The sequence below is a fragment of the Oncorhynchus clarkii genome, chromosome 15, assembly GCF_045791955.1.
Source record: "Oncorhynchus clarkii lewisi isolate Uvic-CL-2024 chromosome 15, UVic_Ocla_1.0, whole genome shotgun sequence".
In the NCBI taxonomy this organism is placed as follows: domain Eukaryota; kingdom Metazoa; phylum Chordata; class Actinopteri; order Salmoniformes; family Salmonidae; genus Oncorhynchus; species Oncorhynchus clarkii.
In genome coordinates, this window is record NC_092161.1 from 17,402,637 (window position 1) to 17,425,379 (window position 22,743).

Sequence of the window (22,743 nt, forward strand, 5' to 3'; positions counted from 1 at the left end):
TGGCCCCGGGCAAAGACTGGCCCCGGGCAAAGACTGGCCCCGGGCAAAGACTGGCCCCGGGCAAAGACTGGCCCCGGACAAAGACTGGCCCCGGGCTAAGACTGGCCCCGGGCTAAGACTGGCCCCGGACAAAGACTGGCCCCGGGCTAAGACTGGCCCCGGGCTAAGACTGGCCCCGGGCTAAGACTGGCCCCGGGCTAACACTGGCCCCGGGCTAGATTATCCTGCATTCACGCAAGCATGTGTTAACCCTGGGCTAAATTTTAGCCCTGGGCTGAGGTTTCACACTTGTATTCCAAAGCCTTGGGCTTACGGACAAACACACATGCTACCAGTGGTGGAAAAAGTACTCAACTGTCATACTTGAGTAAAAGTAAAGATACCTTAATTGAAAATATAAATAGTAAAGTACAGAAACTTTTGACATGTGATATCGCCCCTGTACAGCAAATGCTGTGCATTGAAGCGACATCAACCTTTCTGATTCAAAGCAAAGTCATGCAACAATATTATTATCATGGATAGCTATATACAATTATAAATCAGGTGGTTTGAGCCCTGAAAGCTGACTGGCTGAAAGCCGTTGTATATCAGACCGTATACCATGGATATGACCCCAATTTTTTTTTACTAGTCTAATTATGTTGGTAACCAGTTTATAATAGCAACAAGGCCTCTGGGGTGTGTGGTATATGGCCAATATACCATGGCTGAGGGCTGTATCCAGGCACTGTATCCAGGCGTTGCGTCTAGCATAAGAACAGCCCTTAGCCGTGGTATATTTAAGGGATAATCAATGAGGGGCTATGCGTCCTATGGAAAAAAATGAACGATGTGGAAGGTGTGTTCTACGACCCGCTAGAGGAGTTCTACTCCACTAGAGCATCCATCTATGGAACACATCCTCCATAGCAACCAATGTCCTTGCACAGATGAAAGTACTTTGTTTTTTTGTCAGGTTTTGGCCCTCAGATAGGAGGATGAAATAGTATAAATGTACTTGTTAAAATACCATACAGAACTCATCACAGGCATCAAAAGCAAATGCAAATTTTGTGAAAGTGCAGCTTTTGTGATTGGACAGAGAAATTCTATGCATTGTTCTGGACCCCATTTCACAATTGCTATTTTGGCACCATGTTTCTGAGGCTAGCCCTGAAAAGTCAGCGCTAACCCTGCTAGCAAGACCAGCTAGCCCTGGGATAAGGTTGGTGCTTGCCCAATTTAGAATACATGAACAATCGCTTAGCCCAGAGCTAAAGAGGGGGCTAAGGTGCAGTGTGACATCGCCTTTGGTCTGCTTCCTTAAAGTGAATTTAAGGTAACAAAAATAGCAAGGCAAATACACAAAACTTGAATCCTTTATTAACTAATTACAACAGCAGGATTCAATACTGATTTAGTCTTTCTAATCCATAATAAGACTGAGTTCAAAGCATCTGTTGTGATATGTACAGCTGATCTCCAGATAAAGCAGGTCTCCTGTGTGTCATCCTCCTGTGTGTCATCCTCCTGTGTGTCATCCTCCTGTGTGTCATCCGGGTATCTTTCAAAGAAAGGCTAAATCTGCACCCTAGTAGCTCCGATGCAATAATGAATTTACCAACGTTTAGACAGCAAGCTGTCTTTATCAGGGTTATCACCTGGGCCAGTCATGGAGTAAATCTCTGTGGATGAAAAGGCCTTCTGTCTGACAGACACTTAGCACAGCCCTGCCTGTGATGACACCGCCTTCCTCTCAGTCCCGTCTGACAACAGCCCGTGATCAACAGGGTTCCATTCCACCATTGTCTGGATGGAACGTCTCTCTTGTGCTCTGAGACAGAATCCCGACAACACCATCAGAACAGAGCAGAGTGTTAGTCCACAAAGCTCATGGGAAGAATGATAGAGATGGGAGACTGAAACAGTCAGAATTGAGTTACCATATAGAAACCAGATTCAGGAAATCCTGTTATGTAAACACAGCTATCAGATTCAGCAAATCAAATGCCTCTTCGAATGCAACAAGCTCAGCAAAACATACTGTAGAAAACCCAAATGTGATCTCACTTGTAGGGAGGCAAAATCAGATTACACACACACATACAGTTGAAGTTGGAAGTTTACATACACTTGGTTGGAGTATATGTAACCAAAGTACGTTCATCTCTAGGAGACAGAACAAGTCTCCTTCCTGAGCAGTATGCCAGCTGCGTGGTCCCATGGTGTTTATACTTGCGTACTATTGTTTGTACAGATGAACGTGGTACCTTCAGGCATTTGGAAATTGCTCCCAAGTATGAACCAGACTTGTGGAGGTCACAATTTTTTTTCTGAGGGCTTGGCTGATTTCTTTTGATTTTCCCATGATGTCAAGCAAAGAGGCATTATCTACCAAGAGAATTCTCTTCGATTATAATCACAGCCGCATATATTCCCCCCCCAAGCAGACACATCGATGGCACTGAACAAACTTTATTTGACTCTATGTAAACTGGAAACCACATATCCTGAGGCTGCATTCATTGTAGCTGGGGATTTTATACAAGGCTAATCTGAAAACAAGACTCCCTAAATTCTATCATCATATCGATTGTGCTACCAGGGCTGGTAAAACCCTGGATCATTGTTACTCTAACTACCGTGAAGCATATAAGGCCCTCCCCCGCCCTCCTTTCGGAAAAGCTGACCACGACTCCATTTTGTTGCTCCCTGCCTATAGACAGAGACTAAAACAGGAAGCTCCCGCGCTCAGGTCTGTTCAACGCTGGTCCGACCAATCTGATTCCAAGCTTCAAGATTGCTTCGATCACGTGGACTGGGATATGTTCCGCATTGCGTCAAACAACAACATTGATGAATACGCTGATTCGGTGAGCGAGTTTATTAGCAAGTGCATCGCCGATGTCGTACCCACAGCAACTATTAAAACATTCCCAAACCAGAAACCGTGGATTGATGGCAGCATTCACGTGAAACTGAAAGCACAAACCACTGCTTTTAACCAGGGAAAGGTGACCAGAAACATGATTGAATACAAACAGTGTAGCTATTCCCGCCGCAAGGCAATCAAACAAGCTAAGCGGCAGTATAGAGACAAAGTAGAGTCGCAATTCAACGGCTCAGACACAAGAGGTATGTGGCAGGGTCTACAGTCAACCACGGATTACAAAAAGAAAACCAGCCCCATCGCGGACCAGGATGTCTTGCTTCCAGACAGACTAAACAACTTCTTTGCTCTCTTTGAGGACAATACAGTGCCACGGACACGGCCCGCTACCAAAACCTGCGGACTCTCCTTCACTGCAGCCGACATGAGTAAAACATTTAAACGTGTTAACCCTCGCAAGGCTGCAGGCCCAGACGGCATCCCCAACCGCGTCCTCAAAGCATGCGCAGACCAGCTGGCTGGTGTGTTTACGGACATATTCAATCAATCCTTATCCCAGTCTGCTGTTCCCACATGCTTCAAGAGGGCCACCATTGTTCCTGTTCCCAAGAAAGCTAAGGTAACGGAGCTAAACGACTACCGCCCGCCCCGTAGCACTCACTTCCGTCATAATGAAGTGCTTTGAGAGACTAGTCAAGGACCATATCACCTCCACCCTACCTGACACCCTAGACCCACTCCAATTTGCTTACCGCCCCAATAGGTCCACAGACGACGCAATCACAACCACACTGCACACTGCCCTAACCCATCTGGACAAGAGGAATACCTATATGAGAATGCTGTTCATCAACTACAGCTCAGCATTTAACACCATAGTACCCTACAAACTCGTCATCAAGTTCGAGACCCTGGGTCTCGACCCCGCCCTGTGCAACTGGGTACTGGACTTCCTAACAGGCCACCCCCAGGTGGTGAGGGTAGGTAACAACATCTCCACCCCGCTGATCCTCAACACTGGGGCCCCACAAGGGTGCGTTCTGAGCCCTCTCCTGTACTCCCTGTTCACCCACAACTGCGTGGCCATGCACGCCTCCAACTCAATCATCAAGTTTGCAGACGACACTACAGTGGTAGGCTTGATTACCAACAACGACGAGACGGCCTTCGGAGTGTGGTGTCAGGAAAATAACCTCACACTCAACGTCAAAATAACAAAGGAGATGATAGTGGACTTCAGGAAACAGCAGAGGGAGCAACCCCTATCCACATTGACGGGACAGTAGTGGGGAGGGTAGTAAGTTTTAAGTTCCTCGGCGTACACATCACGGACAAACTGAATTGGTCCACCCACACAGACAGCGTGGTGAAGAAGGCGCAGCAGCCTCTTCAACCTCAGGAGGCTGAAGAAATTCGGCTTGTCACAATCGAGAGCATCCTGTCGGGCTGTATCACCGCCTGGTACGGCAACTGCTCCGCCCACAACCATAAGGTTCTCGAGAGGGTAGTGAGATCTGCACAACGCATCACCGGGGGTAAACTACCTGCCCTCCAGGACACCTACACCACCCGATGTCACAGGAAGGCCATAAAGATCATCAAGGACAACAACCACCCGAGCCACTGCCTGTTCACCCGCTATCATCCAGAAGGCGAGGTCAGTACAGGTGCATCAAAGCGGGGACCGAGAGACTGAAAAACAGCTTCTATCTCAAGGCCATCAGACTGTTAAACAGCCATCACTAACATTGAGTGGCTGCTGCCAACATACTGACTCAACTCCAGCAACTTTAATATTGGAATGATTGATGTAGAAAATGTATCACTAGCCCCTTTAAACAATGCCAATATAATGTTTACATACCCTACATTACTCATCTCATATGTATATACTGTACTCGATACCATCTACTGCATCTTGCCTATGCCGTACTGTACCATCACTCATTCATATATCTATGTACATATTCTTTATCCCTTTACACTTGTGTGTATAAGGTAGTAGTTTTGGAATTGTTAGTTAGATTACACGTTGGTTATTACTGCAATGTCGGAACTAAAAGCACAACCATTTCACTACACTCGCATTATCTCCTTAACCATGTGTATGTGACAATTTTTGTTGTTGATTTGATTGATTTTGATTTGATTTGAGGTTGAAGGAAGGCCTTGAAATACATCCACAGGTACCTCCAATTGACTCAAATTATGTCAATTAGCCTATCAGAAGCTTCTAAAGCCATGACATCATTGTTTGCTGTTTAAAAGCACTGTCAACTTAGTGTATGTAAACTTTTGACCCAATGGAATTGTGACGCAGTGAATTATAAGTGAAATAATCTGTCTGTGAAAAATGACTGTGACTGAGTGTCATTGCCAAAGTAGATGTCCTAACCGACTTGCCAAAACTATAGTTTGTTAACAAGAAATTTGTGGAGTGGTTTAAAAACAACTTTTAATGACTCCAACCTAAGTGTATGTAAACCTCCAACTTCAACTGTATATATATAGATATAGATATAGATATATAGATATAGATATATTATGTTTAGAAGAGGGAGAAGAAACAGGAAGGGGAAGGCTGTTTAACTGCAGGAGCACAAGAAGTGATCCAGAACCAATAATCAGCTGAGTGATGCTTCATACAAACACACACACAAACCGTCACAACACTCCCCACTAATAATAACTAGGCTACACTCCACGAGGCATGACTCAACTAAGGAACACACTCCAGAAATAAACCTGTAATATGCTACTAAGGCACTATAGCTACTGTTCCTCTATTCAATTATCTTAAACAAAACCATCATAAGCGTTCGGATACAAGAACTCATCTTACTTTGGGTCTGGGGGAGAATCTGACAGAGGCTTCATGGACAGCTTGCAGAGCGATCTAAACACTAGGAAGGCATCCTTCTGGAGAATGTGGGAGAACTTAGCACCTGGTACTGGGCCTGTGGTCGCTCCCAACTCCTAATGCAGAAACACAAACAGATGATCAACATCAAAAACTTTTAATCAAGGCTCAAGAGTAAATTATCATTACTTGTGATCAAAAATGTATTTTCCACTTGACACAAAGACTTTGAAATAAAATAGTTCTTATTAGCAGATCTGTTCAACCTTGATCATGTAAGACTGTAATCATAGATAATTACATCCAGTGCTCAGACTTACTTATAATAACCTGAGAAGCTGAAAAGAGAGGAGATGTTAGAGTATCTATTAATCATGTTGGAATCAACCCCGACTGGCAGACAGACACTTTGATCTGCAGTAGCACAGTGATTGAATAGCCCCTCCCCTCATGGACTCACTTTAATTCCTCATGTTACCAATGACTTTCCAATTTCCTTTTTACAAATTGATAAACACTTTAAACGCAATAAAAAAAAACGCAATAACAGTTTTATTCTTCTGCTAAAACAGACAGACTGACAGACACCCAGGCTAGCACAAAACTACTTTGTTGAGCGGAGTGTGTAACCAAGGTGACAGTCAGGTCAGTCCCGCTCACCTGTGTATCATTAGAGGAGACAGACAGCCTGTCATCGGGCAGCGACGGAGGGAAGCTGGCAGAGATGGGCGTGCCGGGGATTCCATTGGCGTGGACGTTCTCGCTGTCCCCCTCGTCTTCTACCATCTCTGTGATCGCTGTTGCCTTGGTGATGACCTCATTGATGACCTTAGCAGGTTCCGTGACCTCTGTGGGCAGCTCGGTCTCACCAGCGGACTCCATGGCATCTGAACACATATGAGCAGGTTTCAGGCACTGCCCTTTGGAGTGGTTTAGTATGCAGGGGTCAAAATAGCACTGAGACACACAACTCTCGCTCTCTCTAGGTAGGACAAAAAAGCTAACACATAGTAACGTCTAAACTCTAGACTTCAACAAATTTTAATTCGAAAATGATTAGTATCAGAAAAACTCCCCCACCCCTGGGTGCATGTTTTGGTTTTTGCCCTAGAAATACACAGCTGATTCAAATAACAAACTTATCATCACGTTTTGATGATTTGAATCATCTGTGTACTGCTGGGCTCAGGACTGAGTTGGGGAAAACTCTGAGTTAACTGACCGCAGACAGAAATCTTATTTCAGATCCAGAGAGTGACTCTTACCTCCAACAACAGTGTTGACGACCTCTTGTAGGATGCTCTGGACGATCTCCTGGGGTTTCTCCTCATAGTTAGGCTCCTCCCCCTCCTCTACTGCTTCCTGATCATGCTGAGCGGCACCTTGAACACAGGACAAGTACAACTTTAGTCAAAGTACATTCAAAAAGGACCTCAATAAACTTGAAACTGGCAGAATGAGTAACGAACGCGTTTTCTCAGAGAGGCATTACCCTCTGACTTCAAAGTTGACAAGATAAACAGTCGTCACTGGCATCAGCTATCACATCTTCACTGAATGAATTGAGCATGGGTGTGTGGGTGTGTGTGTGTGTGTGTGTGTGTGTGTGTGTGTGTGTGTAATTTGCTAACAAAATGATTACTGAATCTTTGGCTGCATCTCCACTCACTGGGTGCCAAACTCTTCTATCCTCTCTCCCATTCAATCACTAATGAAAGGTTTTATGCAGGTTATTTTCTTTAAACTACTTCATTAATGTCTAAAGAGAAAGATGTCTCATCAAATGCTTATTTAACACACACTAAATATTCTACCAATATTGAGTACATAAAAATCTCAAGTTTGAGGCTTTGTTACTGTCTAAAGCAGCCAAGATACCAGTCTAGAACAATACCCTGGATGTGTCTATGATCAATACACTTCCATCCACTATGGTACAAAGTACTGCGTGAGAATGAGAGTCCGTGTGAACTTCAACCTGACTGCCGATATGAGTATGATATGATATGATTGTGTGTGACACACTGTGTCCTTGTCTATCTGTATGTGGTTCACCAAGTACTTCTCAGATAGAGTTGGGTGTGTCAAATCGGAGGGCCTGTTGTCCTGACCTCTGGCAGTCTCTATGGGGGTACCACTGGGTTCAATTCTCGGGCCGACTTATCTCTGTATATATCAACGATGTCGCTCTTGCTGCGGGTGATTCCCTGATCCACCTCTACGCAGACAACACCATTCTGTATACATCTGGCCCTTCTTTGGACACTGTGTTAACAAACCTCGAAACGAGCTTTAATGCCATACAGCACTCCTTCCGTGGCCTCCAACTGCTCTTAAACGCTAGTAAAACTAAATGCATGCTTTTCGACTGATCACTGCCCGCACCTGCCCGCCCATCCAGCATCACTACTCTGGATGGTTTTGACTTAGAATATGTGGACAACTACAAATACCTAGGTGTCTGGTTAGACTGTAAACTCTCCTTCCAGACTCATATTAAACATCTCCAATCCAAAATTAAATGTAGAATCGGCTTCCTATTTCGCAACAAAGCCTCCTTGACTCATGCTGCCAAACATACCCTCGTAAACCTGACTATCCTACCAATCCTCGACTTCGGCGATGTCATTTAAAAAATAGCCTTCAACACTCTACTCAGCAAACTGGATGCAGTCTATCACAGTGCTATCCGTTTTGTCACCATATACCACCCACCACTGCGACCTGTATGCTCTCGTTGGCTGGCCCCCGCTACATATTAGTCGCCAGACCCACTGGCTAGTCTTTGCTAGGTAAAGCTCTGTCTTATCTCAGCTCACTGGTCACGATAACAACACCCACCTGGAGCACGCGCTCCAGCAGGCATATTTCACTGGTCATCCCCAAAGCCAACACCTCATTTGGCCGCCTTTCTTCTGCCAATGACTGGAACGAATTGCAAAAATCACTGAAGTTGGAGACTTATATCTCCCTCACTAACTTTAAGCATCAGCTATCTGAGCAGCTTACCAATCACTGCAGCTGTACACAGCCCACCTGTAAATAGCCCACCCAATCTACCTAACTCATCCCCATATTGTTTTTATTTACTTTGCTCTTTTGCACACCATTATTTCTACTTGCACATCATCATCTGCACATCTATCACTCCAGTGTTAATTTGCTAAATTGTACTTACTACTATGGTCTATTTATTTCCTTACCTCACGCCATTTGCACACACTATATATAGATTTTTTTTCCTTCTATTGTGTTATTGACTGTACGTTTGTTTATTCCATGTGTAACTCTGTGTTGTTGTTTGTGTCGCACTGCTTTGCTTTATCTTGGCCAGGTCGCAGTTGTAAATGAGAACTTGTTCTCAACTGGCCTACCTGGTTTAATAAAGGTGAAATAAAATAAATAAATAAAAAATGTCTGCTCTAAGATGAAGCTCACTCTGTGATGCTGCTCTGGCCTGGCAGGTTGAGGGGAGTAACGGATTACATGTAATCATTTACAAGTAAGGGATTAAAAAAACTGGCAATTGTAATCGTTACATAACAAGCTAAAATACTGTATTTAGATTACAGATACTTTTGAAAAACTAGATGATTACTTCGAGGATTACTTTTAAAAAGGATGTTTGCAAAAATAAATGTTTGGCACTTCTCTATTTACTGAATGACATTCAAATCAGCATTGAAAAAAGGCAGAAGTTTAAGTTTGTTCCACCTGAGCGAGTCTGAACACAAGTCAGAGACCACTATGATGATACACCAAATGTGTTTGTTGGATCGAGGGAAAAGAGCAAGAATTTCTTGATGTCTATAGTACTCTCTCTGGTATGCAATCTGGTTTCCACTCAGGTTATGGATATGTCACTGCAACCTTAAAGGTCCTCAATGATGTCACCATTGACCTTCATTCTAAGCAATGTTGTGCTGCTATTTTTATTGACTTGGCCAAAGCTTTTGATACGGTAGACCATTCCATTCTTGTGGGCCGGCTAAGAAGTATTGGTGTCTCTGAGGGGTCTTTGGCCTGGTTTGCTAACTACCTCTCTCAAAGAGTGCAGTGTGTAAAGTCAGAAAATCTGCTGTCTCAGCCACTGCCTGTCACCAAGGGAGCACCCCAAGGCTCAATCATAGGCCCCACGCTCTTCTTAATTTACATTAACAACATACATCAACAACATAGCAGTAGGAAGCTCTCTCATCCATTTATATGCAGATGATACTGTCTTATATTCAGCTTGCCCCTCCCCGGAATTTGTGTTAAATGCTCTACAACAAAGCTTTCTTAGTGTCCAACAAGCTTTCTCTACCCTTAATCTTGTTCTGAACACCTCCAAAACAAAGGCCATGTGGTTTGGTAAGAAGAACGCCCCTCTTCCCACAGGTGTAATGACTACTTCTGAGGGTTTAGAAGTCACCTCTTACAAGTACTTGGGAGTATGGCTAGATTGTACACTGTCCATCTCTTAGCACATATCAAAGCTGCAGGCTAAAGTTACATCTAGACTTGGATTCCTCTATCATAAATCGCTCCTCTTTCACCCCAGCTGCCAAACTAACCCTGATTCAGATGACCATCCTACCCATGCTATATTATGGAGACATAATTTATAGATCAGCAGGCAAGGGTGCTCTCGAGCGGCTAGATGTTCTTTACCATTCGGTCATCAGATTTGCCACCAATGCTCCTTACAGGACACATCACTGCACTCTATACTCATCTGTAAACTGGTCATCTCTGTATACCCGTCGCAAGACCCACGGGTTGATGCTTATTTATAAAACCATCTTAGGCCTCACTTCCCCCTATCTGAGATATCTACTGCAGCCCTCATCACCCACATACAACACCCGTTCTGCCAGTCACATTCTGTTAAAGGTCCCCAAAGCACACACATCCCTGGGTCACTCGTCTTTTCAGCTCGCTGCAGCTAGCGACTGGAATGAGCTGCAACAAACACTCAAACTGGACGGATTTATGTCAATCTCTTCATTCAAAGACTCAATCATGGACACTCTTACAGTTCTCTCTCTGACAGTTGTGGCTGCTTTGCGTGATGCATTGTTGTCTCTACCTTCTTGCCCTTTGTGCTGTTGTCTGTGCCCAATAATGTTTATACCATGTTTTGTGCTGCTACCATGTTGTTGTCATGTTGTGATGCTACCATGCTGTGTTGTCATATGTTGCTGCCTTGTTATGTTGTTGTCTTAGGTCTGTCTTTATGTAGTGTTGTGTTGTCTCTTGTCGTGATGTGTGTTTTGTCCTGTCAATATGTTATTGATATATTATATATATATATATCTTTTTTAAACATTTTGCCTTTATGTAGGCCGTCATTGTAAATAATAATTTGTTATTAACTGACTTGCCTAGTTAAATAAAGGTTAAATAATAAATAAATAAATGTAGCTATTTGTGCTATACGGATTGTGGTTGTTGTGGATGACAGTTCACAAATCTAAATGTGTATTTAAACCCAATAATGGTTGAATTCAAGAAGTTTAAGCTGCCTATCAATCATTGTTTTTGAAACCAGTGGACAGCCAGTGAAAAATGTGCTCTAGCAACAACTGCATAGTGCGGATCCCAGCCTATGGAATAAAAGTAGGGGTTTTATTACTCAATCTAATTCATGCTGATAAAAATATACATCCATAGACCTAATGGACACATGCTCAAACTCACACACTTTTGATTGCCCCTTTAAGTATCTGTAGTTGCTGCATCCATTAGATAAATTCTATATATTAATGTAAAGATATAATTTAAGCATATTATTTATTATATGTAGTGGAAAGCGATGGGTTAGAAGAAGCCTATACAACCAACCCATAAAGTAAAATTTAACATCTATATATGGCCAGCTATGTAAACTTTAACATTGATTTATCCTGCAATAGATGTTGTTCAATTGGTAACATACTTTCAGATTACTTAAAAATGTTACTTAATATAATCAGATTACGTTACTGAGTTTTGGTAATCCAAAAATTAATTAAACGATTACAATTTCGGACAGGTAACTAGTAACTGTAATGGATTACAATTAGAAAGTAACCTACCCAACCCTGTGGACTGGTCTGCCTCTGTCTGGTGGTTCTCTGCTGTGCTGAACTCAGAGCCATTCTCTGGGTTCGTGCTCTCATAAACCGCCCCCGGTTCCCCCTGCAATGCCTGCTCCTCCTCTGTGGCCCCCTGGCTCTCCTCCGTGGCCCCCTGGCCCTCTTGGGGGTCCCCTGCCCCAGCCGTGCTGCCCTTAGGGGCCGGGGCAGGTGTAGATGTGGAGGGAGTGGAGGGGGTGGAGGTGGGCGTGGGTGTAGAGGGGGTGGTGGGGCCGTTGGCCTCCCGAGGAAGGCCCTTGGCTGTGGGATAGGTGTGCTGCTGGAGCTGGGGCGAGTCCTGTTCCTGTTCCTGTTGCTGGGTGACTGGGGAGTGCTGCCGGTGCTTCTCCCTCTCCATCTGCTTGGCCTCCTGGAGCTAGGGAGGGGAAGGGGATGGGACACAGACACACATCCAAAGACCAAGACAGAGTATAACCCAGCGTAGCCACATACAACCACACACACACAGACAAAGCCAAATTCACACACACACACACAGTCGCACACACAGAGAAACGTGTTAACATAATGTACACAAACTCATTAAATCAAATACAAGCCTGAACAAGTGCTCAAATGTTCCCTAAGGTTTTTCCGACCCCAAAGCCATTGTCAGATCAGGAAGCAACAAATGACAGCTTCGGAATCACAGTTTTCCAGGCGGAGACAGCAGGACACTGAGAATCTGCAAGGCTATTTTAACATCAGGACTGTCGAAAATGTGTTTATGAATGAGCAGTCATACGGTAGGACATGCTGTCAAAACAAGTATGAGCCAAAGCATCCCTTCATGCTTATATAAACTGGGCCATTTCAGTGCAGAGAAGGAGGCAAAGTATTTTTGGTCTAAAATGCATTCATACTGCATGTTCTCCTGGTTGATGTATCACTGATGTTGATGTGTGTGTACGCTCATTTGAACCTATAAATATACACATCATAAACATTTCTGTTATAGTATACAGTGGCACGAGAATACACAATTCTAAGAAAATCATGTATTTCACTGAAAAATCTTAATTCTTTCAACCAAGCTATCAATCAGGCTGCATGTGTAGTAGGGGTGCTGCATGTTTAGTAGGGGTGCTGCATGTGTAGTAGGGGTACTGCATGTGTAGTAGGGGTACTGCATGTGTAGTAGGGGTACTGCATGTGTAGTAGGGGTGCTGCATGTGTAGTAGGGGTACTGCATGTGTAGTAGGGGTACTGCATGTGTGGTAGGGGTACTGCATGTGTAGTAGGGGTACTGCATGTGTAGTAGGGGTACTGCATGCGTAGTAGGGGTACTGCATGTGTACTAGGTATGCTGCATGTGTAGTAGGTGTGCTGCATGTGTAGTAGGGGTTACTGCATGTGTAGTAGGGGTGCTGCATGTGTAGTAGGGGTACTGCATGTGTAGTAGGGGTGCTGCATGTGTAGTAGGGGTGCTGCATGTGTAGTAGGGGTGCTGCATGTGTAGTAGGGGTACTGCATGTGTAGTAGGGGTACTGCATGTGTAGTAGGGGTGCTGCATGTGTAGTAGGGGTACTGCATGTGTAGTAGGGGTACTGCATGTGTGGTAGGGGTACTGCATGTGTAGTAGGGGTACTGCATGCGTAGTAGGGGTACTGCATGTGTACTAGGTATGCTGCATGTGTAGTAGGTGTGCTGCATGTGTAGTAGGGGTGTTGCATGTGTAGTAGGGGTGCTGCATGTGTAGTAGGGGTACTGCATGTGTAGTAGGGGTACAGCATGTGTAGTAGGGGTACTGCATGTGCAGTGGGAATGCTGCATGTGTAGTAGGGGTACTGCATGTGTAGTAGGGGTACTGCATGTGTAGTAGGGGTACTGCATGTGTAGTAGGGGTACTGCATGTGCAGTGGGAATGCTGCATGTGTAGTAGGGGTACTGCATGTGTAGTAGGGGTGCTGCATGTGTAGTAGGGGTACTGCATGTGTAGTAGGGGTACTGCATGTGTAGTAGGGGTGCTGCATGTGTAGGTGTGGTACGTGTGTAGTAGGTGTGCTGCATGTGTAGTAGGGGTACTGCATGTGTAGTAGGGGTGCTGCATGTGTAGTAGGGTTAATGCATGTGTACTAGGTGTGCTGCATGTGTAGTAGGGGTGCTGCATGTGTAGTAGGGGTACTGCATGTGTACTAGGTATGCTGCATGTGTAGTAGGGGTACTGCATGTGTAGTAGGGGTGTGCATGTGTAGTAGGGGTACATGTGTAGTAGGGGTGTACTGCATGTGTAGTAGGGGTACTGCATGTGTAGTAGGGGTACTGCATGTGTAGTAGGGGTACTGCATGTGTAGTAGGGGTACTGCATGTGTAGTAGGGGTACTGCATGTGTAGTAGGGGTATGCTGCATGTGTAGTAGGTAGTAGGGGTGCTGCATGTGTAGTAGGGGTGCTGCATGTGTAGTAGGGGTACTGCATGTGTAGTAGGGGTACTGCATGTGTAGTAGGGGTGCTGCATGTGTAGTAGGGGTACTGCATGTGTAGTAGGGGTAATGCATGTGTAGTAGGGGTACTGCATGTGTAGTAGGGGTACTGCATGTGTAGGTGTGGTACGTGTGTAGTAGGTGTGCTGCATGTGTAGTAGGGGTACTGCATGTGTAGTAGGGGTACTGCATGTGTAGTAGGGGTACTGCATGTGTAGTAGGGGTACTGCATGTGTAGTAGGGGTACTGCATGTGTAGTAGGGGTGCTGCATGTGTAGTAGGGGTGCTGCATGTGTAGTAGGGGTACTGCATGTGTAGTAGGGGTACTGCATGTGTAGTAGGGGTACTGCATGTGTAGTAGGGGTACTGCATGTGTAGTGGGAATGCTGCATGTGTAGTAGGGGTACTGCATGTGCAGTGGGAATGCTGCATGTGTAGTAGGGGTACTGCATGTGTAGTAGGGGTACTGCATGTGTAGTAGGGGTACTGCATGTGCAGTGGGAATGCTGCATGTGTAGTAGGGGTACTGCATGTGTAGTAGGGGTACTGCATGTGTAGTAGGGGTACTGCATGTGTAGTGGGAATGCTGCATGTGTAGTAGGGGTACTGCATGTGTAGTAGGGGTACTGCATGTGCAGTGGGAATGCTGCATGTGTAGTAGGGGTACTGCATGTGTAGTAGGGGTACTGCATGTGTAGTAGGGGTACTGCATGTGTAGTAGGGGTAATGCATGTGTAGTAGGGGTACTGCATGTGCAGTGGGAATGCTGCATGTGTAGTAGGGGTGCTGCATGTGTAGTAGGGGTACTGCATGTGTAGTAGGGGTACTGCATGTGTAGTAGGGGTGCTGCATGTGTAGGTGTGGTACGTGTGTAGTAGGTGTGCTGCATGTGTAGTAGGGGTACTGCATGTGTAGTAGGGGTACTGCATGTGTAGTAGGTGTGCTGCATGTGTAGTAGGGGTACTGCATGTGTAGTAGGTGTGCTGCATGTGTAGTAGGGGTGCTGCATGTGTAGTAGGGGTGCTGCATGTGTAGTAGGGGTGCTGCATGTGTAGTAGGGGTACTGCATGTGTAGTAGGGGTACTGCATGTGTAGTAGGGGTACTGCATGTGTAGTAGGGGTACTGCATGTGTAGTAGGGGTACTGCATGTGTAGTAGGGGTACTGCATGTGTAGTAGGTGTGATGCACAAATCATGTTAAAATAACTGAAAAACTAAGCCACCTGATGATGAACACATGATTCAGAGGAAAGACACCGGTTAGGAATGGAAAGCAAATACCCATATGAATGTGAATGATACACCTTCTCTAACACCAGGCTATAGACATTTCCCCTATTCCTATCCAGCCAACATGGGGCATTTTTAGGTTATTAACGTAAGAGAATTTGCTCTCAACCACTTTCCTGGCTAAAGAAAGGTTAAATAAAGAAAGAAAATTAGTAGAGGTTGTGCTGGCATTGACAAACCCAGCCAGCCGTTTTTAGTATGCAGCTCACAGACTCCAGGTGGGAGAGAGACTCCTCATATCAGACATGGCAGAGTCATGTAGCACCATTATCTCTGTGGCAGCTAGACGCTAGACACACACACACACACACACACACACACACACACACACACACACACACACACACACACACACACACACACACACACACACACACACACACACACACACACACACACACACACACACACACACACACACACACACACACACACACACAGAGAAATGGAGGTGCCTCTCCATTTGTTTACCTGAAAGGCTGCTCTCAAACTGTCTTGCTCTAAAAGCCATTGTGTCAACACTACTGCTCTCTCTACTATAATGATGACATTACATTTACATTCAATTCTATCAACTCTCAAATTCAATGATACGATGCTCTATTTAAAAGGGATGAATGAAACTATCAACATCGAATTACTAGGATGGTAAAAACCCTAGACAAACGCAGTGAGATGCAGAACCAGGGGAGAGGTAGAGCACATGAAGCTGATTACAGAAATGTCACCTCAGATTCTGCCAGCTATATTAACCCACTGAGCCCTGCAATGAAAACACCACACAATACGCTCCATATCACTTCTGAGGATGGGACGTGTGTGTCTCTATTTCTTAATCAAGAGGGTTAAGCCCAAACACACACAATGCAAACAGAAAACCAGTTGAAAGGCTCTGTCGCCTGGTATGAGCACACACACACACACACACACACACACACACACAACTACACAGGCGAGTGAATACAATCTAAAATGGAAATCGGTGCTGAAGAAAATATAATGATTTGCAGGCAACAGAACTGAAGCCACAGCAAGCACAGCGCAACCACAATGCACATCTGCCCCATAGCTGGAACAGAAGAGGAGAAAGAGATAGATAGATGGATGGATAGATGGACGGAAGGAGCCGAATGAGCACAGTTCAGAGTTCAGATCATGCAAGTCAAGGCAGTCCTGTTGGCTTTACCTGGCGGTCACGTTTTCTGGAAGCCAGAGACCAAGATATCTTGTGATTTGTAAGCTATGTGTCCGTAGGGGGGAGAAGTGTCAATCGGAAAATAAAAAGATGATATTAGAGAAAGATGATTAGAGCAAAGCTTCACACCTTACTTGAACCTCTGGTCAGAAAGTGGATGTTATACTGTCATCAGCATGATGGAAGTTAGAAAAAGTCAGTCAGGTTATATCAACTTAGATTGGTTATGTAGCTGTCAAGCTAGCCATGTTTAGCCTAACTGTAGCCTGACACATAAACCCTTACGCCACCTTATTCATCTTCTATGTCATGATTATAACCGCGTAACCCATGCTTTAGGACGGAATTATTGATATATTTTTCTCTCTGCATTGTTGGGAAGGGCCCGTAAGTAAGCATTTCACTGCTAGTGTTTACCAAGCATATGTGACAAAACATATTTTGATTTGAAGTGCTCAAATAAAGAGTTACCCTCTCTTTCCCTCTGTGTGTGTCTGTCTCTTCCCTTTCCCCTCAGTACAGTATCTCTATCAGTCTGTAGCCCTGTTTCAATATCCACACTAACACACCACTTCAAATGAAGCCATCTATTTGACATCATGCATTCTAAGTGGCATTCAAAATGCATTCTAAGTGCTTTTGTTAGTGTGGACACTGGGACCTTAGCATGCGTCTCAGAGCGGGACTTACTGCCTGGTTCTCCATGCGGGCGAAGATGACGTTGAGCATCTGAGTGAGTGTGGCCTTGGCTGTGGTCTGGTTGATGAGGTTCTTGCTGGCTAGGTAGATGTTGTAGCAGGTCCTGACCGCCTGCAGCACCGTGCCCTCGTGAATCTCTATGTGCTGTGAGGTCACCGCCGTCAACAGGGCCTGGTGGGGGGTGGGGGGCAGGTGAGAGGGAAAGAGGGAGAGAAGGGGAGAGGGAGAAAGATTAATTCATTCATAGTTTATCAAGGTCTTTCATGGCTACTCATAGCATAAATGATTTGTGTGAAAGGCACGATGAATAGATTACAAACAGAGCTACAGTCCTCTGCATCTCACATCTCTGACCCCCTCCTCCCAGCAGGAACAACACAAACACAGCTATACTGGGCCGAGCTGAGCTGAGCCAAGCTGCGCTGAGCTGAGCCAAACTGAGCTGACAGCAGATTAAGGATAGAGGCTGAGATTTGGGCTGGTGTTTCACAGCAAGGAGTACTGTACTAGGAAAGAACACTGCTCCTACAAGACATCAGGCCCTCTGACTCACAGCACTTACTGTCAGTCATCACTTCTTAGCAGTCTTAATATGACCCTTCTCACAGCAGGAAAGTCATCTTGCAGCAACAGGAAATGTGAATTATTATGTAGACTAAAATTAATGGACATTTGATACATTTTTTGCTAAGGCAAATCAATTTTGAAACTTTAAATTGGAAATTACAAACTTTAGAATACTTGTTAAACCTTGAATACACTACAATTTTCATTTCCTGCTACGCAGGAAATTCTCTGTGACAACATAGTGATCAAATTAAGATAGTAGATCTGTACACCTCCCTCAACCACTGCTAAGTGCACTTCTCGTCATCCATCACTACTTAGTGCATTAACCTCAGTGTACTTCTCTCATCCACTGCTTAGTGCACTTCCCTTAACCACTACCCTTCTGTCTACAGGTGAACGTAACACACAGACAGACTCACTATACAGATATATAACACTATTCATGATTCTAAATAATCCCCATGCAGGAAAGCACAGAAACCAACAATAGCAGGACACAGTATCCAAAACACACCCAGTTCCCAGCAGAGAGACCATAGAACTGCAGTAGCCGACCTTAATGATCTGTAGCTGCACCCCCTCATCTGTCTGTGGTCCCTGGAAGCAGCCGCAGATGGTCTCGATGATCCTGTCAATGAGCTTCTTGCCCGGGGCCGCGCTGTCTGGACCGCTGCCTGTCAGGTGGCCGTACGCTATCAGCTTCTACAAGACACACCCAAAACACACAGAGGAAGACAGCCAGAAAAACACAACTCCTGAATCCTATTCAGAAACACCCCATATACACATGAACTGTACTATGTATGAACGAAGCAATAAAGACATATCATTAATGGAGGAGAACCGCCAATGAATAGAACCTGTAGCATAGACAAACAGGGGTCACGTCCTGACCTCCTCTGCCACTGACCTGTAAACAGTCTAGTGATGTGATGACGATGCGGGGACATTTGGACTGACATGCCAACTCAAACGGCAGGAAGTACTTGTCGGCCTCGACGAAGCTGGTCTTTGATTTGATTGGCGGAAGAGTGCTAGAATCTGATTTGCTGTCTGGAGGAGGACTGGAGAGAAGAGACCAAGGGAAAAGCAAACCAAGATCATACAACCTAGTCTGTCCTCTACTCAAAGCATGATAAAAATATAACCTAGATTTAAACCAACATTTATTCTAGCATGCACAGACTACTAACAGTGTACTGTTTACGTATTTATACATGTGCTGTATGCAGCTCAATTTAATACACTGTAAGCAGCTAACTTTTACAAAGAAACACAACTGCAAAGTATGAGAGATCCATGGTGTCATACACTTGATAATAATGCTCTCAGCTCCGACTCTGTTGACTGTCTTTATGCTGTCAAAAGCCTTTGTGGACAAAATTGCATCCTTGTGACTGTTGCTAAGGAATATAACCAAGGAAAAAGCCATATTTGTAAGTGTTGTCTGTCTTTATGGATCCCAGATCTAAACCAGGGGTCCTTGGCTGTGGGCTAAAATATTATACATCTAAACCAGGGGTCCTTGGCTGTGGGCTAAAATATTACACATCTAATCCAGGGGTCCTTGGCTGTTTATTTATGTTTTAAACTAGGCAAGACCAAACCCTCTCCTAACCCGGACGCCGCTGGGCCAATTGTGCGCCGCCCTATGGGACTCCCGAACACGGCCAGTTGTGATACAGCCCGGGATCGAACCAGGGTCTGTTGTGACGCCTCTAGCATTGAGATGCAGTGCCTTAGACCCCTGCGTCATTCGGGAGGCGGAGGGCTAAAATATTATAGATCTAAACCAGGTGTCCTTGGCTGTGGGCTAAAATATTATTCAGCAGAACAACCACACCCAGACTGCACTGAGCTCTGATCCTAGGATGGAGGACATGAGAGAAGAAGAGAGAGAGGGAGAGAGAGAAGGGAAGGGCTGTGTTTGTCTTGGCAGAGAGAAAGGGATGACTTCAGGTTCTTTAGAGGGATAACCTCGCAGAGTGCAGTGGTACACGAGAGAGAGAGCAGGAGAGAAAGAGTGAGAGAAAGAGTGCGGGAGAGAACGAGAAAGTGAGAGCGAGAGAGTGGGAGAGAGAGAAAGAGGTGGATAAGGAAGAGAAGAGAAAGCATACAGAATTCTGAAAGATGATATGATAAGCATGATTGAGCATTTCAAATATAACAACCAATAAAGCCTCCAGACGTTGTTTTGAATGGTAATGTCCATTCTACTTATGCTAATTCTACGCATGGGTCTGAGTCATGAGTCCCTGAGATCCTCCCTGTTCAGCATGCGTTCTCCCCTCTAATAAGCAACATACAGGATTTACCTGATCATGTTCATAATTTACATAAATGTAGGTTTAGCCAGACGAGAGAAAGCTAACAATATATTTAGCGTACAAAAGATCCTTGGGGATTAGTGATGTTAGGAGTGTTTCTTATTACTTTTCTGAAACCTGGAGGGCAGGGCACCTTAGTGAAAGGTTAGGTGTCTGTATATGGACTCCCTACATCCCTCCTCCTCCACCACCAAAAATGAGCCCATTTGGGCAAGTCATCTGTGGGAGAAAGCTTAGATACAGTGTCTGTACGATCCAGTGAATCGGCCCTCCCACCTAACCCACCTCCCTCTTCCCACCTCCTCAGCCCACCTCTCCCTACGCACCCCCTCAACCTAGCTCCTCTAGCCACCCCCTCAGCCTCGCTCCTCTAGCCACCCCCTCAGCCCACCTCTCCCTACCCACCCCCCAGCTTAGCTCCTCTAGCCACCCCCTCAGCCCACCTCTCCCTACCCACCCTCTCAGCCTAGCTCCTCTAGCCACCCCCTCAGCCCACCTCTCCCTACCCACCCCCTCAGCCTAGCTCCTCTACCCATCCCCTCAGCCTAGCTCCTCTACCCACCCCTTCAGCCTAGCTCCTCTAGCCACCCCCTCAGCTCACCTCTCCCTACCCACCCCCCAGCTTAGCTCCTCTATCCACCCCCTCAGCCTAGCTCCTCTAGCCACCCCCTCAGCCCACCTCTCCCTACCCACCCCCTCAGCCTAGCTCCTCTACCCACCCTCTCAGCCCACCTCTCCCTACCCACCCCCTCAGCCTAACTCCTCTACCCACCCCCCAGCTTAGCTCCTCTACCCACCCCCCAGCTTAGCTCCTCTACCCACACCCTCAGCCTAGCTCCTCTACCCACCCCTCAGCCTAGCTCCTCTACCCACCCCCCAGCTTAGCTCCTCTACCCACACCCTCAGCCTAGCTCCTCTACCCACCCCTCAGCCTAGCTCCTCTAGCCACCCCCTCAGCCCACCTCTCCCTACCCACCCCCTCAGCCTAGCTCCTCTAGCCACCCCCTCAGCCTAGCTCCTCTAGCCACCCCCTCAGCCTAGCTCCTCTAGCCACCCCCTCAGCCTAGCTCCTCTAGACACCCCCTCAGCCTAGCTCCTCTAGACACCCCCTCAGCCTAGCTCCTCTACCCACCCCCCAGCTTAGCTCCTCTACCCACCCCCCAGCTTAGCTCCTCTACCCACCCCCTCAGCCCACCTCTCCTTACCCACCCCCAGCCTAGCTCCCCTAGCCGACCCCAGGGGTCTCATTTTGGCAGAGCTAGCCTAGCTGGAACGTTGTGATCCAGCCCTGATCATCCAGTTCTGCTGTGGGTCTCTCGAGGGGGAGAGATACAGAGATAGGAAGGGAAATGGAGGGAGAGAAAGAGGAGGAGGAAAGGACTGGTACTCATGGTACATTTCATTCCTCAGACCCAGTTACCGGGCAGAAAAGCTCCACAAACACACCCAGGTGAAAGCCAGCTTTTCTTTCTTTCCATTTCTCTCTCTCCCTCTCTAACACACACACACACACACACACACACACACACACACACACACACACACACACACACACACACACACACACACACACACACACACACACACACACACACACACACACACACACACACACACACACACACACACACACACAGGTTAGAGCCGGGCACTAGACAGGGGTCCATGAAAAAAGCCATTAATGACAGGGAGAAGGGCTTTTAGAAGTAGACCAGCTGGAGAGACAAATAAACACACTGGAGGACACACACACACACACACTTTATACTCAAGGGCACGCTAAGGCGAGGTTTGCTTTCAAAACAAGCGTTCAAATGTACAAGAACTGTACAGGCAGAGACATTCAGTAAATCACGTAAATTAACCTGGATGTTTTCCTGAACAGAATTAAAACAAACGTACCTTAATTTTTCAGAATCTTCCTTTATTTCCTCTGAAACAAGAGAGAGAAAGAGAGGGAGGGAGAAACCGTTAGAAACATCGAGGTAACAGTCAAAGGGGAGGGTAAATTCTGCTGTATTTTACTAAACAAATGACATCATTGGGAATAGCAGATAGCAGGCACTGACAGCAGTAATGAATAGTGAGGTAGGGAGCCTGCTTATTAATGAATAGTGAGGTAGGGAGCCTGCGTATTAATGAATAGTGAGGTAGGGAGCCTGCTTATTAATGAATAGTGAGGTAGGGAGCCTGCTTATTAATGAATAGTGAGGTAGGGAGCCTGCTTATTAATGAATAGTGAGGTAGGGAGCCTGCTTATTAATGAATAGTGAGGTAGGGAGCCTGCTTATTAATGAATAGTGATGTAGGGAGCCTGCTTATTAATGAATAGTGAGGTAGGGAGCCTGCTTATTAATGAATAGTGAGGTAGGGAGCCTGCTTATTAATGAATAGTGATGTAGGGAGCCTG

At 45.8% G+C, this 22,743-nt stretch overlaps 1 protein-coding gene across 6 annotated transcripts in view; it reads right to left on the reverse strand.

The window, feature by feature from the left end:
* Nucleotides 1–22,743, reverse strand: part of LOC139366989 (brefeldin A-inhibited guanine nucleotide-exchange protein 1-like) — a 93,459-nt gene that overhangs the window by 33,782 nt on the left and 36,934 nt on the right. For 3 of the 6 annotated variants that reach the window (XM_071104820.1, XM_071104819.1, XM_071104818.1), the window contains exons 2-10: nucleotides 22,236–22,266; nucleotides 18,917–19,070; nucleotides 18,562–18,708; nucleotides 17,428–17,607; nucleotides 16,729–16,782; nucleotides 11,792–12,206; nucleotides 6,998–7,114; nucleotides 6,393–6,619; nucleotides 5,715–5,848 (exon numbers count right to left, since the gene is read on the reverse strand). In XM_071104820.1, coding sequence (XP_070960921.1) covers nucleotides 5,715–5,848; nucleotides 6,393–6,619; nucleotides 6,998–7,114; nucleotides 11,792–12,206; nucleotides 16,729–16,782; nucleotides 17,428–17,607; nucleotides 18,562–18,708; nucleotides 18,917–19,070; nucleotides 22,236–22,266 — 1,459 coding nt within the window. The remainder of the gene's footprint in view (nucleotides 1–5,714; nucleotides 5,849–6,392; nucleotides 6,620–6,997; nucleotides 7,115–11,791; nucleotides 12,207–16,728; nucleotides 16,783–17,427; nucleotides 17,608–18,561; nucleotides 18,709–18,916; nucleotides 19,071–22,235; nucleotides 22,267–22,743) is intronic. The other 3 variants (XM_071104821.1, XM_071104822.1, XM_071104823.1) reach the window with 1 other exon arrangement.